The 12,487-nt window shown below is 38.2% G+C and overlaps 1 protein-coding gene across 2 annotated transcripts in view; it reads left to right on the forward strand.

Annotated features, from left to right (window-relative positions):
* PNPLA8 (patatin like domain 8, phospholipase A2) overlaps positions 1 to 12,487 on the forward strand; it is a 70,882-nt gene that overhangs the window by 13,218 nt on the left and 45,177 nt on the right. For both annotated transcript variants that reach the window (XM_032793450.2, XM_032793460.2), the window contains exons 5-6: positions 3,097 to 3,191; positions 11,599 to 11,770. In XM_032793450.2, the coding sequence (XP_032649341.1) occupies positions 3,097 to 3,191; positions 11,599 to 11,770 (267 nt within the window). The remainder of the gene's footprint in view (positions 1 to 3,096; positions 3,192 to 11,598; positions 11,771 to 12,487) is intronic.

The raw sequence follows: 12,487 nt of genomic DNA on the forward strand, positions 1-12,487 counted from the left end.
GCCACCCCCCCCCCGCTTGGGTTACCTGCAAGGAAGGATTTCTTTTACAGCAAGAGGAAACAGTCCCAGTGGAATGGCCATCTCTGCTCCTTAGTTAATCCTGGAATTTCAACCAGCTAGACATTACCATGAACGATTCATCCGCTCCTCCCTTGCGAGCCGTGATAAACAGCGCAGCATAAAAACGGGATGTTGCGCTGATGGCCAGCAATCACCGGTGGATCCATACTGCACAGCTAGGCTTTGTTGCATTGCAATCGCTACCAGATACTCTGCCACATGCATTGGCGCGGCTTGGTCAAGGCGGTCCTACCCATGTGAGGACGGAATAAGGTGCTCCTGCCAGAAACACCTGCAAAGGCTTTTTGGAATTACTCCAGCGAGAGCTTCCATCGGAGTATCTTGGAATCATTTCCGCTTCATCCCCAGACACTGTTTAACAGAGCTTTCTCAATAACGTCGGTACTGGCCGGCAAATGTATGCCCGACAGTCCTCAGCAGGCAAGTAATCACTTGACAACCACTTGCTTCTTAAGTCACTGTTTCTATATTCTTACACAGAGTACACATCACCAGGAGAGTTCACTACTCCATGGCTTCCATCATGTCTGTGGCGCTAGATGCCGCCATTAGAGAGGCGCTGGGAGCTGGGGGTTAATTGCGTCTGGGTGAGAAAAAACGCTCTTGCTTTGGGGAAACAGTAGTGCTATGTGCTCCTCTGCCAAGCTCGTCTCCTCTTCCTCTCCTCATCCTTTCCCCATTCCTGCAGTATCCTCAGCCATGGCTGAGGATGACCACCCCCCGCCCTTGGAAATCATGCGATAGGCGTTTGGGGGAGGAGGGGGTTAGTCGGGTTGGCGGAACCTTCCCCAGATTGCATTGCGCTCAGCGTAGACACGGCCATGTTTTCAGCCCTTGCCCCCGGACCTTCTGGTTTGCTGCTATTGGTTTTTGGTAGTATGTCTGAAGCTCCGTTGACTTTTCACACGGGCACCTATTTGGTCACCTGGTGTGGCCTTTCCTCCATCATAGCGCTTGGAAATTTTGTTGCAAATGTTTTATTACATTTCTTCCTTTTGAATGGAGTTCTGGTTTCGCATTGGAATCCTCTCCCCATTTAGCGATCAGATCAGTAACCTCCTCCCGTGTGGTCCATGCTGGAGCTCTTTTTCTATTCTCAGAAGACTGCATTATTACCTGTGCTGATGAGTTCTGCGTGGTCACCCGTGCTGGCGAGCTCTCCACACTGGGCAAACAGGAAATTAAATTCAAAAGTTCGTGGGGCTTTTCCTGTCTACCTGGCCAGTGCATCCGAGTTCAGATTGCTTTCCAGAGCGGTCACAATGGTGTACTATGGGATACCGCCCGGAGGCCAGTACCGTCGATTTGCCGCCACGCTAACCCTAATCCAACATAGCAATACCGATTTCAGCGCTACTCCTCTCGTCGGGGAGGAGTACAGAAACCGGTTTAAAGAGCCCTTTATATTGATATTAAGGGCCACGTTGTATGGTCGGGTGCACGGTTAGATTGGTTTAACGCTGCTAAATTCGGTTTAAACGCGTAGTGTAGACCAGGCCTTACTTCAGCCCTTTCTAGCATGAATAAGACTTGTGAATAAGACAAGCTTAATTCAGACAATTGTAAGTCGCTGTGATGCTTTGGCAGAGGACCCATGAAGCCTGCAGCTCGTGGTCTCCAGATCATAAAAAGATAGCAGTAGGCTCAGTCTTCATTAAAAATGTAACTATCAGTGTAGTTTAAACAAAAGACACTCACTTTTCTGCTTTACAATTATACAAATATTTGAATATCTGCATGGTTTTATTATTTACAAAGAGACCAGATTAACTATATTAGAAACGGAAGTCTTTTATGTATCCATAGAACAGATATACATGCAGTGGATGTGTGTATTTTTTCATGACATCTTGCCATGTTACTTTAATTCTGCTCTAGAGGGATAATCTTCAGGCTGAAAAGTTGTTTCTTCTGATTTATTCTTTAGACTCAGCGGTCAGAGTGCCAAGGGAAGTGCCAGTTGCCTTTTTGGGGGAAATCTGGCTTCCTGCCCACTAGGACCTGAATTTATTTTGACAACCAACAGCATAAAAATTATAAAGCTTCCTTCAAGGATTAGTTTCTTTTAATCACTGTCGTCTGGTTTTGAAACAATGAGCTATAAAGGTGAATGACAACAGATTATTTCCCATTTTCTGAGACATTAATCCTATCCAAATTAAAATATTCTAGTTTTTGTACTCAGTTTTAATTTTCTGAGGGCTTTACATTTTCACTATGCAGCCTTGACTTTTTTTCCCACGAGTTAGATCTGTGCAGTAGAAACTAAGTTTCTGAAAACAGGGGACTAAATTTCTACCGACTCAGTATAAAATTATCTGTAAATCCTTTAATTTTCAAGCATTTAGATACTAAAACTTGTAGGTCTCTTCATATTGTAATTTTATTTTTTGTGGTATGATTTCTAAAGCGGGGGAATAGAAAATTTGCAAACTTAATTTTATTTGGTGCCTTAAGGCAAATCTGCAAAATTCTTCAACTTTTAAAGTAAAATTTAAATGCATTTTCTTATGTAATCAAAATGTAAAATCAGTTTTATGGTACCTATTTGTGTTTCATCCACTGATATCTTAATTCTTGTACTTCAGTTCCAGATCTTAAAAGTTAGAGATGGAAAGTCATATTAGATTATCTGCAGGATTTCTTCCTACGGGAAACTTTCTAGACAGGTTTTTAAAAGTGACTATTCATTTTGAGTACCTTAATTTGGCTTGATTTTCAGAATGTACTGAGCACCATGGAGCACTTCACGCTCCTTCAAGGGCTCTTAAGTTAGGCACCCAAAATCATTAGTCATTGGTATTTAACCTATACCTTTCCCTTTCCGATTGCATCCTATTACTCCTCTTTATAATTGTCAAACTACAAAATTCCTCTTCCTCCTTTGTATTAAAATCTTGTAGACTTATTATGACCTGTCTTAGTTGTTGCATAGTCTAACTGTATACATGTTTAGCTCTCCGTAAGACGTAACCAAACTACCATTCTCAGTGATGTTGCTTTAATATGTTTCAGGGGTTTAGTAGCACTTCAGACTTTACGTAAACTAGAAGAACTTACTGGAAAGCCCATTCATGAACTTTTTGACTACATTTGTGGTGTAAGCACAGGTAATTAGTATTCACATTATGGATTTTTATGTGATGAACTTAATAAAAGTAAAAATAAGAAAAAATCTTGTTTTTGAAAAATTGTTTTTTTCCCCAGGAAAACAACTCCATCATTATAAATGTCAGCCAGTTCTTTTGTTGGGGAATATTTTATTTTTTGGTAACCGGATGCAACTTTTAGAAGTTTGCTTTTGTATTTACAGCATAATTGAAGACCTAGGTTAAACGGCTATAATTTTTTGCCAAGCAGAATTGTAGGTGACACAAAGAATGCTCGTTTATTACCATGTGATTTCAATCTAATTTTATGATGAGCCATCAAACTATGAGATACCTAGCTATCAAGATATTTGGTGTCCCATAAATACTGAAGAGGAGTATTGCAGGTTTTGAGCAATACCACAAAGAGTCTACAGAAAAACAAATGTAACAGATGCAATGATATTAATACGTTATGTATATACAGCTTCTTTTCCTTGATATTTAGCAGGTTTCTTGGGTCTTACTGTTTTGGAAGGGAGATTTAAATCCACTATCTCTTTGACATCACATTCCAAGATGCTTAATAGACACATAATTTTACTGATGTAGTTCATAATTGTTATAAGGTTTGAGTGACTAAAAATGGGCACCTAAGTATAGAAGACAGTACTTGTTGATCTGATTCTATATTGTACACACTAAAAATATATAGGAAACTCAATTATGCCTAATAGAACTTATTATTTTTTTAAATAAAAGGGGATACTTTTGCACAGAAAAATTGTAAAGGATCTGTAACTGAATGATTGTGAGAGAATTGGTAAGGCTCGTCATGAGTGTATTAATATGTCAGCATGGTATGTATTATGCTTGTGTGTATGTCAGCATGGTATTATTACCATGGCTGGATGTTCTTTTTAAACATGCTGTTTCTTTAATAAGTGAGTGTCATGGTAAATATACTTGTAATCTGGGTCTTTTTTTTTTAAAATAGTGTTTTAATTTTAGCTGTTTTTCTCCCTATGTCCAGGAAAAAGCCTTGCTACTTGCTGAGATTCTTTCTTGTGGGGCTCTAGGCAGCAGATGTCCAAAGTGCCTAAAGAGACAAGGCTGAAGATGTGCAGTGAATTTGAGGCTAGGAGAGAGGAAGCAGTTGTGCTCCTCCTCTGAGTTCTGGCAGCTTGTGGGAGGGGGCAGATAAGCAATTTCCTCTGCAAAAGAGAGAACCATCACAGGATGAACAACAATTACAGAGAAGAGCTGAGCTCCTATTCTTCCTCTTGTCCCATGCCAATCTGCTGTCCTGGCCTGCTTTTTGCTGCTACTCTGTCAACTATTTGATCTGCCACCCACTTGAAGAGGATACAGCACCTATGTTTCCCTCCACCCCTTGTCTTGTCTTCCCTCATAGAATTGGTTTTCCATCAACCAGCCTCTTGATCTCCCCTTACAGTGGTCTCCACTATAATCATCTCATTCTTGGGAGGTGATATTTCTCACCCAAGGTGCCATATTATGTTAGGGTGGGCACCAAAGCTTCTTTTCCCATCCATGCTGTACATCTTAAGCTACTGTTCAAACAGCAGTGTGTTTATTTTCAGGAGCTCCCCATGTATCAATTTAGAAAACAACCTCAAGAGGGGAGCTGATGCTTTTCTCTAGGAAAAAAAAGAGGTTCCAAAACCATCTTAGTATAACAGTCTTTTTAAAGGCCAAAACTGACCAATTAATCACCCTGGTGTTCACTTTTCAAAAAGTAATGTCAAGCCAGTAACAATGTAATACTATTAAGGCTGATGTAAGTGGTATATTATAGGTTACAACACAATACAGCTTAGGTTACAAAACCGTATACTTCACTTTAGAAATTTAAGTACCTCACTTCTCCTGCTTTATATATCTCTTCCAATGTAATATGTTCCCAGACTATGTTAGCAGGCATGATGACTTGAAATATTGCAGTTTGACTTTCCATGAGGAAGTACTGAGTTGAATCATAAATATTAGAGAGAACTTCCAGATCTAATAGGCAGTTTCAAGTAAAGGCTATTTATTCATGTCTGAATACTGGTGACATCATAGCATAATTTTTGGAAGCCTTCTTAACCCATCCCTAACTTCACACATTCAGCTGACATCCCATTTACAAAATGAGAGAGGAAGGCTCTAATCATTTGGTCATTATTACAAACACCATCTGCACTCAACATCCTGGACATCTTATATACATGGAGATCAGCTGACTGCACAACAAAGAACCAAACAGACTATCCGCTAATATCGGGCCATGGGAGATCGAGTGTCCAATGGACAAAGACTTTTCCAAGTGCAGACTGCCATCTATCCATCTCCTCGCTGATCATCTCTTACCATGGGGACCCCACACCATTCATTCTATAATTTTCTCAAGGTTATTTCCATCTCTACTCCTGATGTAACCAAAGTACACAAGTTTGCGCCTTTTGATTTCCACGAACAGAGTCCATTTTTCTCCAGTAATATTTCTAATATCAGCATTCATGTTTTCTGTCCAAAGATATGCAAAAGTTTTTGCCAGAGCCACATCTTAAAGTCTTCAGTTTTCTTCTTGTAAGCAGCATTAGTTTTCCAGGATTCACATCCATAAATGGCTATGGATAGAATTAAGCTTTTCACCAATTGAATTTTCATGTATTTTGAGATGCCAAGTTTTTTCCAGAATTTCTTAAGGAAGGCCACGACTGAGCTAGCCATCTCATCCCATCTTCTGTTTTCTTTGGAGCAGTCTCCTAGGTTGGATGTGTATGATCCCAGATAAATAAATTTAATGTGCTGCCTCTACAGCTTGATTGTTAGTCATGATGTCTGCTTGCATCTGTTGTTAATTGTGTCAATGTATGTGCCTTTTATTTTTGCCTATTCGGGAATAATCTATATACTTCACTAACTGTTGTTACAGACCTCCACGTTTGTTGCATTACATCAATGGTTGCAGCAAAGAGCATTGTATCAGCATATCTGAGGTCAATTAAGCAGTGTCCATCAATGGAAATCCCAGTTCCTTCCACTTCATCAAAACCTTCTAGAGCTTGTCTCATAATAATTCTGCTTACATGTTGGAAAAACTTGGAACAAAATGCACTCAGTGGAAAACCACTTGCTGACACCCGTTGCTGTTCACACCAGGGTCTGTTGTTGATAGTGGAGACTTGTGACAGTTCAGTGAGATGCTTTGGATTGCCCATATCTTCCAGTATCCTACACAGATGATCATGTTGGATTGCATCAAATGCTTTGGAGCAGTCAGTGAAAAACACAATCAATGGCTGATTATACTCCCTGGCTTTTTCAGTGGTATAATCAAATCGCAAATATCTGTCATATGTGCCTTGTTCTTCTCTGAAGCACTTGTGGTAGTGGTTCTACTTCTGTCATTCACCTGCCATGATCCTGAATGAAGTAGAGCAGGGGTTGGCAACCTTTCAGAAGTGGTGTGCCGAGTCTTCATTTATTCATTCTAATTCAAGGTTTTGCATGCCAGTAATACATTTTAACGTTTTTAGAAGGTCTCTTTCTATAAGTCTAGAATATATAACTAAACTATTGTTGTATGTAAAGTAAATAAGGTTTTTAAAATGTTTAAGAAGCTTCATTTTAAATTAAATTAAAATGCAGAGCCCCCTCTCCCCCGGACCAGGGGCCAGGACCCGGGCAGTGTGAGTGCCACTGAAAATCAGCTCACGTGCCGCCTTCGGCACGTGTGCCATAGGTTGCCTACCCCTGAAGTAGAGCATCACTTTTTACTCACAGGCAATATCAGGGAGATGGTACATTAGTTACTATACTATTTCTGCCCTTTCCAAGGAAAGGAGATATAACAGATTCCCTTTGTGCAGTCATGCAGCCAATTTCAGGTCATCTATACATCGTTGCAAATTTTCCCCATGAGATCAAGACCTCTGTCACCAATCACTTTCAGCAATTCTACTGGTACACTATCTGTTCTTGATGCTTTCCCTGGATTCATTTTCATAATAGCATTTATCACTTTCTCTTGTGGTATTGATGACTTCAGTTCTGTATTCTAATTTCTGTTACCCTGTATTGTAAGTGAGGTATACAAGTTACATAACAGTCTCTTCACCTGCATTTGATATCACTGTCAGTAAGAATCCAGCCATCATGATGATTTTTACACTAGATGGTGAGGAAAACTTTTTAGTAAGAAACGTGACCACTGTGGACATACCTTTTATATTATTTCTCTCTTTATAATTCTCAAGTTCCTCACATTTTGCTCTGATGTATTCCCTCTTGTCTCATCTAATCTGCCTTTGAATTTGTCTGCTCAAATTTCATTTATTTTATCCTGCGTTCCTCAGTCTCCAAGCAACTTCCTTTCACCCTGCATGGCTTTTTGCCTACTCAAACACCTTCATCAACTATGGTGCAGTCTGACACTGACTTTTTGAAATGTGTTTTAGCAGATTCAAGTATGCTAGCTTTTCATTTTATTCTTAAATTTATTGGGGTGGTTCTCCTCTTTCACCTGTGACAAAGACTCAAACCCATTCTATAGAGAAGTCATGTAGTTTCTGTTGACTTTGGACAAATCCAGATGCATTGGATGCACTAAAACTCTTATCTTGTTTTTACATTATTTGATGCTAACAGTTTGATGGTCTGACCTGCAGTCTTCACTTGGGAAAGTCTTTGTCCATTGGATACTCAATCTCCCAATATTATTTGATAGTCTGTTCAGTTCTTTGTTGTACTGTCAGCTAATCTCTATGTATATAAATGTTTAGGATGTTGGGTGAAGATGATGATTGTAATGACCAGATGATTGGAGCCTTCCTCTTCATTTTGTAAACAAAGACTATTGTTCCCATTACTTCTTTATGACAGCATATAGCTCCAATTTTTGCTTTTAAGTTCCCAGTTACAAGGGTGATGTCTTTGCTTGGTATTTTGAATGAGTGTCTCTTCAAACCATGTATAGAACTTATGTATTGTGTCATCAGATGTTATTGTTGGGTCATAAACCTCTATGATCGACATATTAACTGGCTTAGTTCAAAGGTGAATTGTAATGAGTCAATTGTTGATGGGTTCTATCGAAGCGCACACTTGGATGTCTTCTCAGATAAGATAAATATAATTCCATATTCTGTTGCTTTCTTGGATCCTGAATAGTATGTGAAATGACCTCTACCATTTATCATCATGAAATGACCTCTACAATTCCATCATAGCTTTAAGATTCCACATACAGCTATCTTACATCTTTCCAAATCTTCGGTCACAATAGCGATCCTCCGGTCATATATACTTTACTCTGATGATTAGTTTATGAAAGTTCAGGTCATTCTTTACCTTCGAGCAAATATCAGGCACTGTATTTCCTGAAGCATTTGAGACACCACCATAACTGCAATCAGTACTCTTATATGGTCAGAACCTCTTCCCCAGTGTAATTTATCATGCCTTCTGGCCTGTGTGTGAGGGAGGTGTTCCTCACCATCAAGCACCACACATGGATCATGTTACTGTGGAGAGTATGGAAGAGGGGGGACACGCATCAGGGCCCCCAAGGGTGCCCTGGGTGATCGCCACTTCCCACCACCCAACACAGATGTAATGAGGTTAAGTGGTGTCCGCATAAAGAAATTAAAACTACTGATTATTCCTCAAGCAAGGTTTTTAATGACTTATGGCTATAAATGCAACACAGACAGAATAGGAAAAAAAAAAAAGTTAAAGACCAGCATTGAATAAGGATTGATATAAATGGCAAATTATACTGAAGACAAGCACAAGTACAAGTAATATTATGCATCAGGTACTTACTACTATTTTTAATACTGCAGCATTGATATAACCCGAGATGAAATTATTTCGACACTACCATTCTTAATACTGTAGTGTCACTACAATTTGAGATTAAATCAGCTCGAGCATCCCAGACTTCTTTACTCCGTTACCTTATTCTGCATGCAACCAGATTTTTACTTTAAAACCTTATCCTGCCGAGAATACATTATCCTTTAGTCAACCGCTCTTTGCACTGGCCAGGTACAGATAGTCGGTGCAGTTCAGGTTTCCTTTCTTCAGGGGGTATATGTGAGCCTGACAAAGAGTGATCTCTTTTAGGTCAACACACGCACAAACCCACCTGAGGCGCTATACATTTTATCTTATCTGCCCACCGTGTTTTGAAGCAGGTCAACCAACCAGGTTAGGCCAAATCTTTAATGTGGTTAGCGTTATCACTTTGGCTGTATAATTTATGCTTGCTTATTTTCTTGTAGCCAATTGTTTTTAAATATGGTTCAGCATCATGTGTTATCTGGTTGCAGTGCGTTTTGACCACAAGTGTTTTCCTTTTGCAAAGCTTGCTTTTTAAAGCTAATTTTACAAGGCTCGCTTTGTGAAGCTTCTTCTAGTTTTAGGCCTAACACTGACAATACTATGGTTCATTTCAAGCTTGACAATACCTTTGTTCAAATTATACACGGTTACCTTTGTTCTCCCATGTTAGTTTTTGTGAGAGAAAACAGGAAAGGTGGTTTGCCAGTGCCTTACCTGAGGTTTATGGCTGCATTGGTTAAATCGTAATTGAATTCTCCTGCCTTTTAGATGCCATTTCCTCTATCGGCTGTTGCACTACACTTCCCACATGTTTGTCCATCCAAAGCCATTGGTGCTTCCTGAAACTTTGGCCAGTCACAGGTGGTACCATCTACTGCCATTATGGTAGCAGGCTACGATACAGCCTGACCTGACCAGGCAGTATAGATAATATTAATTTGTGATTGCAGGATTTTTCCCTATTCCATATTTTCTATTCCTCTGAGAAGTCTAGTTTTTAAATGATTTGAGCAATTGAGCTTTGACTGCTTCCTTTGGGGAGATTATTCTACCAATTAGACATTTCATAATAACTATCTCAGTTATATCTAGGACTCTTTTTTTGGGGGGGAGGGATATTGAGCCTACATTTTCTTGTACCCAATTTAATCTAATTACTCCTAATTTATACTTTTTTGCCTCTCCTTAACAATTTTTCTCCCTCACCAGCATTGAAACTCTTCAGATATTACTAAATTTTCTCCCCACTACCTTAATTGCATACTAGTCAAATCAAAATCTGTCTCATAATTTTTTTTATAAAGGGAAATTATTAACACCCTGTCCCTGATACTGTGGCTCTATATATGAGCCCCCAATGGCGTTGTGAGTTTTTGGGGAGGTATGGGAGGGGGAGAGAGGTTCAGTCATAATATCACATTGCCAGTCTATATCTAATCTGTGATCTTGCTATTCTTTATATGTATGCATTTTTTGACATTACTGCTGTCCAAATATTCCCTCCACACCCTTTTTTTAATATCTGTAGTTTTACAATATTTTTCCTGAACTGCACCAATTTGAATCCAATTTTATTTTATACCCAGATTCCTAATGTCTGTACGGTATATAGATTATTTGTGTCCTCACCCACATTTGCAGTATTGTCTGGTTTACTGTAGTATAAACTCTGCATCTGAATAGAGCTCAGCTTCACTTCAATACATCAAAACTTTTCTTTTGTGCTAGCTGCAAAGTGACTATAGATTGCAGTACAAGTAACATTTCTTAGTAATGATAAGGAACGCTCCCTCGGTGTATTTGTGTTAACACAGTAGAACAAAAATTCCATGCTGGCATAGATGATGGCCCTGTCCTTAAAGCCGCTGCTGTGATGCACTTGTCAGCATTGTCTCAAGTCCATTCTGTGGTATTCTGCAAGCATTCTCTTAAATATCATTGAACCTTTTTTCTTAGCAGTTCAGGGTCAGGCTATTTTGGTACACCCTACGTGGCGCTATGAATGAATGGCTAACTGTAAATCAGTTGCAAATAAATGCTGTGTATTACAAAGCACTCTAAGCTTTTAATTTTTCAGAGTTTTCCTGGAATCTTTAAATCTTTATTTAATATCTTTACTGAACTGATGAGTTTGTTAGACATTCTGTATGTAAAAAGTGAAAAATAAACAGCATGATTTGATTTTAGGCTGTTACATGTAGCCTAGATGTCACATATTAGGTTGCCTTCTCAAATCAAAAAAGGAAAGTAACTTGATATTTATATCGTATTTATTTTATGTAACTTTTTGCAATAATAAATCAAAGTATATTTTATTGTTCCTTTGACAAAATTTTCCGTAATTTTGTTGCTGAAAGTAAAAGCTGTCTCAATTAATTATGTCCCTCCAAACAAATTGCTATAATCTTTGAACAAAAAAATGAGCCTGTGACAAAAATGTCAATTCATACCTTTTAAAGGAAAATATTATAATATATGAATTATCATGGCTTCTGAAACTTATTATATTAAAATAAGTAATAGCATCATTGTGTTATCCCAAGTTACATTTCAAATTTTATTTTATTTTTTTCAGGTGCTATATTAGCATTTATGTTGGGGTTGTTCCATATCCCTCTGGATGAATGTGAGGAACTATATCACAAATTAGGATCAGATGTGTTTAAGCAGAATGTCATTGTTGGGACAATGAAAATGGGTTGGAACCATGCATTTTATGACAGTGATATCTGGGAAAAGATGCTCAAGTAAGTTAAAATGGACTTTGAATCATTTCTGAAAATCTGTGATCTTGTTGCTGCTTTAATTATAAGCAAAAGTTTAAAAACACAGCTCTAAAAGGGCAGGTACATTATACCAGTATGTTTTGAAATAGCTGATTATTTTCATTTAGAAAAATATCTGAAAGCCTTTAATGCAATCATTCTTCTGTTTCCAGGGAGTAAAATGAGCTGTGATTTACAGCTTTCTGATTTTATGCCCATATACTTTCCAACTTTGCTCATTCTGATTCATTACATGTCTGCTACAAATATTGCTAGACACATGCTGTGCATTTTCCATACAGGAAAAGTGCTAAAAGTGAAATAATAGGCTGTGTCAAGCATCCCACCTCTCTTTTTAAATGCTACATTATGAATCTTCCTACCTATTGCCTTTTTCTTTAAAAAAAAAAAAAAAAAAAAAAAAAACACAAAAATATATTGTGATGAAAAGATGTATCTGTTCCTGTGTAAACTCTGTCTGTAAAGTGAGGAGCAGTTGGTTTTCTGTGTGTGTAATAACAGATAACAAATTAGGAAATCATTTGTTGAAGAAATGCATTTAATGTTTTCATATATTGATGTAGGGTTGGGGTGTTTTTTTATTAAATTGCTTCACATTCATATTTAAATTAGTTTTAGTATTCATAATTCATTGTATATTGTGGCTTGCTTTTTGGAAATAGTAAAGTTAAGAAAAAC

The sequence above is a fragment of the Chelonoidis abingdonii genome, chromosome 1 (genome assembly GCF_003597395.2).
Source record: "Chelonoidis abingdonii isolate Lonesome George chromosome 1, CheloAbing_2.0, whole genome shotgun sequence".
In the NCBI taxonomy this organism is placed as follows: domain Eukaryota; kingdom Metazoa; phylum Chordata; order Testudines; family Testudinidae; genus Chelonoidis; species Chelonoidis abingdonii.